The 4,520-nt window shown below is 36.6% G+C and overlaps 1 protein-coding gene across 1 annotated transcript; it reads right to left on the bottom strand.

The window, feature by feature from the left end:
• Positions 1 to 519: 519 nt before the first annotated feature.
• LOC139866505 (AT-hook motif nuclear-localized protein 28-like) lies at positions 520 to 1,702 on the bottom strand. The gene has a single exon (XM_071854759.1). The coding sequence runs from the start codon at positions 1,642 to 1,644 to the stop codon at positions 682 to 684; it is 963 nt and encodes a 320-aa protein (XP_071710860.1). The 5' UTR covers positions 1,645 to 1,702; the 3' UTR covers positions 520 to 681.
• Positions 1,703 to 4,520: the final 2,818 nt, after the last annotated feature.

Genomic DNA, 4,520 nt, shown 5'->3' with positions numbered 1-4,520 from the left:
CTTGTATATAATGTGTGCAACAAGCCATCCAATGAATTAAAACCATGAAATTAATTTAAAGCATTACATGTCTTCATTCAGACTGCATTGTCTCAGAAGCCTGCTTACAGATAAAAGGACTGCAAAAAAATCTATCTTTTTTCCATTCCCTGTCAATGTCACACTCTTCAATGTGTAACTTTGTCTGTACTTTTGGTTATCACCATTTTCATTTTGATGAAGTTCATGATGCAAAGCTGCCTAATTAATAGAATCCAGTGTAAACTTAACTAATAATATGAAGATTTTTGAAATAAGAATTTCAGCAAAAAATGATTCGGACCATCTTTTATTTCTCTAAACATCATTTGTACAGTTTAATGTGACATACAGATAACAAAGCAATAAAGTAAAAAGTTATAGACTAACTAATACGGAGTAATGAATTATACATGTATTTTAATTTATTTTCACTTGTCAAAAATCCATTACTTTGTGAAATTCTGTGCACTTTGAATGCAGAATTAATCAAGTCACACATTCATGTTAATTAGTGAGATATATAAAGAAAAATGTGAAAATATATCTAATAGGGAGTATATTACAATGCAAGTAGAATAATTTTAATTAGCAACGTACTTAAACCCTAATTAATCAAACATCAAAACAATTCTTGAGATCACTAAAAAAAACCTTTGTTTCTCAATATCGTGGCGGATGAAGCGGACCTTGCCGTGCGGTAGGTGCCCAGATAACATCCGACTGCAAGTGCGAGTACATCGACATGGTATCGGCTGCTGTTGTTTGCGGCGGATGATGATGTCCGCCGCTACTGTCTCCGCCAGCTGAACGTTCAGCTGGCAAGGATTGTTCGCTTGCACCAGCTGACCCGGTTCCACCACCGGTTTCATCTTCACCGGATGATAACCTGTGGTACATCGGGTTATTAAAAGAAGCCGCTATAATATATACCGGGCCACCGGACATGAGTGGCCCGGCAACTGCTCCACCCACTATCTGGCCCTGAGGGCCAGCAAGCGATATCGAAAACCCGTTCGCAAACGGAGTCGCGATAGCTGTCTCCGTTAACGACGGTAACACCGTGGCTGAAATGGATAAAATATTGAACCGGCCATGGAACGTGACGGTGGCGGCGGCGGTGGTGGACGGTTGTCGAAGCGAAACATTCATAACCGTTCCGGAACCAGTTAATACACAAAGTCCTATATTACGTTTTCGACAGTAGCGAAGTACGGCGTCAACTATATCAGTACCGGTGGGGAGTTCGAGTACGTAGGGAGACATAGATGGGTCGGGTTCTCGGGTAATGATAACGGGTGGTTTGGGTTTGTTTTTGGATCCGGGTGGCCGACCTCTAGGGCGTCTAACCACTTCTATAGATGCTCCATCGCTTGTGTTTGTGTGGATATCTTTAATTGGTGTGATGGCAAGGTTGTTGGGACTGTTATGGTTGTTACGGCTATCAGCTTCTTCTTCGGAGGTGTTTCTGAATGGGTGGGTAGTGATTGTGAAATGTTGCGACTGTGGCGGCGGTGGTGGTTGTTGCGGTGGTTGGTGGGGGTGGTGGTGATGGTGGTTGAACTTTGAGAACATGGTGGTGGAAGGGTGAGGGTTATTTTGGTCATCCCTGTATTCTCCTTTCATATTTTGTATTTTTTTTTTATTATTTGTGAAAAAAAAATATTGTTATTTTAAGTTTTGAAGTTGGGATGTTTATATAAATTTTCTTATATAAATGAAAGTAGTGTGAAAGAGAAGGGGTGGCGGTGGGTGAGCTTGGAATTCAAGTAAAGATTGCGCCGCTGGTTGAAAGGTAAAGTGGGTCCACTGTGTGCAGCAAGTTTGTGTGTGAAACAGAGAGGAAAATGAAAGTTGGGGGGTATTTATGAAATTAAGTCGGCTGGCTGTAAAATAATTAAAAATTTAGTAGATCATACATTACTTGCCTAGTTGCCTCAATCTAGTGAACTTGTCATACAAATAATAACCATCACACTAACTCACTAAATAAGTTTAATATCTTCGACAGAAGTGTTAGGTTTAAATCTTACTGGCATTAGAAGAAGGTTATGTTATTAACATGTTTATTTCTATTGTGTGTAACGTTTATGTGTTCAAAGTCATGCTTGCTTATTACTCCGTAATTTGGAAGATTCACAAATCCCCACCGCGTATGTTAAAACTTATCAATGATTGCATCACTTACCGCTTTAAAAGGTTTTGCGGCATGTCGAAGTCCCGATAAGGTGCTTTGTTTTCGATCGAATTGAACAATATTTTGTCAACCACCATATATGAAAAGGGTCGAAGACATTGTAAACGAACACAAGATAACTCAGTTAGATCACTTACATTCAAGTAAAGATGTCTTCTACGGATAACCTCAATGGAATATTACCAACGAAGCATTGCTTCAATGGTACCGCGGTTACACTTGTGTACTCGCAGGGCTAGAGGTCTCGGGTTCGAGCCTCGTCACCCGCTCTAGGAATTGAAATATATTCCTTGAAGGTGGCCCAAAGGAAAGGTTTTACCGACCCGCTCCGGGACTAAGATCCGGCCCGCCTGCCCCTCGGGATGGTTAAAGGGTCGGATCCTCAGAGTGTAGTTCGGGTTTTCTGCCCGAAAGCGCGTGTGTGTGTGCAAATGATGACTAGGCTTCGGTCCGGACTGATGCAAGCTTGCCTTTCAAAAAAAAAAAAAAAAAACCTTAATGGAATATTTCATCCGTATATACATATTTATTGTCATAAAATAATCGAACGGGTAAAATATAGGGATGCCAATATATCGGGTGATATCATATCCACATTCATATCCATTTAGTTTTATTTCATTTATCTATATTCATATCCAATGAATTAAGCGAATCAATGAATACTCATTGGATATTCAATATATAAAAATATTTATCTAAAGACGATTTTGAAAAATAAATATAGATTATAACAAATGTAAATGTATAATCCTTATGTTTTTGGTTTATTACACATATTTTGATTGAAATTTATCGTCGAGTGTGACTTCAATTAGGCAAAATACGTTACAATATAAATAAATATATGTTTATACCAATCTAAAAGTGTAACGTTTAATATTATTAGTAACAATTTAAGAATTGTAACTTTTATTACCCTTATTTTTGTTAATAACTTTGAGATTTATAGGTTATATGTATATGTATATCGATATGTAGATGTATATATGCATATAGTTTAGTACGTATGTATGTATGTATGTATGTATGTATGTATGTATGTATGTATGTATGTATGTATATAGATGTATTTCGGGTGGTAATGGATATATCCATAGATGATTAATTTTCATCCCGGATGACTTTTCCAGATGACATGTCGTCTCCAACATGATGTCGTCCACAATGATTCGTCCCATATGAAATGTCCCATTCATATTTATTATAAACGTTCCATATTAATTGATTTCGTTGCGAGGTTTTGACCTCTATTTGAGACGTTTTTCAAAGACTGCATTCGATTTTAGAACAAACCATAACCTTTAAAATATTACGACGATTATCAAATAATGATAATATAAAATATAGCATTTTTCACACGAGCATTACATAATGGTTTACAATAATATTACACATCAACATAAGTCTTCGAATGCAGTTTTTGAACAATATTATACAAGCATGGACTCCAAATCTTGTCCTTAATTTAGTATGCAACAGCGGAAGCTCTTAATAATCACCTGAGAATAAACATGCTTAAAACGTCAACAAAATTGTTGGTGAGTTATAGGTTTAACCTACATATTATCAAATCATAATAATAGACCACAAGATTTCATTTTTATAACACATCTCATATCAGGCATTTCGCAAACTGCATAGAGATAAAAATCATTCATATGTTGAACACCTGGTAACCGACCTTAACAAGATACATGTAGAATATCCCCATCATTCCGGGACTCTCATCGGATATGATAAATCGAAGTACTAAAGCATCCGTAACTTGGATGAGGCTTGTTGGGCCAAATAGATCTATCTTTAGGATTCGCGTCAATTAGGGGCCATTTCCCTAATTCTTTGGCTACCAAGCTAAAAAGGGGCATATTCGGTTCGATAATCCAACATAGAAAGTAGTTTTGATTACTTGTGTCTATTTTGTAAAACATTTATAAACTGCATGTATTCTCATCCCAAAATAATAGATTTTAAAAGTGGGACTATAACTCACTTTCACAGATTTTTACTTCGTCGGGAAATAAGACTTGGCCACTGGTCGATTCACGAACCTATAACAAATATGTACATATATATCAAAGTATGTTCAAAATATAATTACAACATTTTTAATACATTTTGATGTTTTAAGTTTATTAAGTCAGGTGTCCTCGTTAGTAACCTACAACTAGTTGTCCAAAGTTAGATGTACAGAAATAAATTGATATATATTATCTTGAATCAATCCACGACCCAGTGTATACACGTCTCAGGCTAGATCACAACTCAAAGTATATATATTTTTGGAATCAACCTCAACCCTGTA

The sequence above is a fragment of the Rutidosis leptorrhynchoides genome, chromosome 9 (assembly GCF_046630445.1).
Source record: "Rutidosis leptorrhynchoides isolate AG116_Rl617_1_P2 chromosome 9, CSIRO_AGI_Rlap_v1, whole genome shotgun sequence".
Lineage (NCBI taxonomy): Eukaryota > Viridiplantae > Streptophyta > Magnoliopsida > Asterales > Asteraceae > Rutidosis > Rutidosis leptorrhynchoides.
This window is presented reverse-complemented; position numbering and strand designations above follow the sequence as displayed.

Excerpts from the sequence above, each read along its gene's own strand:
- LOC139866505 (XM_071854759.1), bottom strand. The coding sequence starts at position 1,644 with ATGAAAGGAGAATACAGGGATGACCAAAATAACCCTCACCCTTCCACC.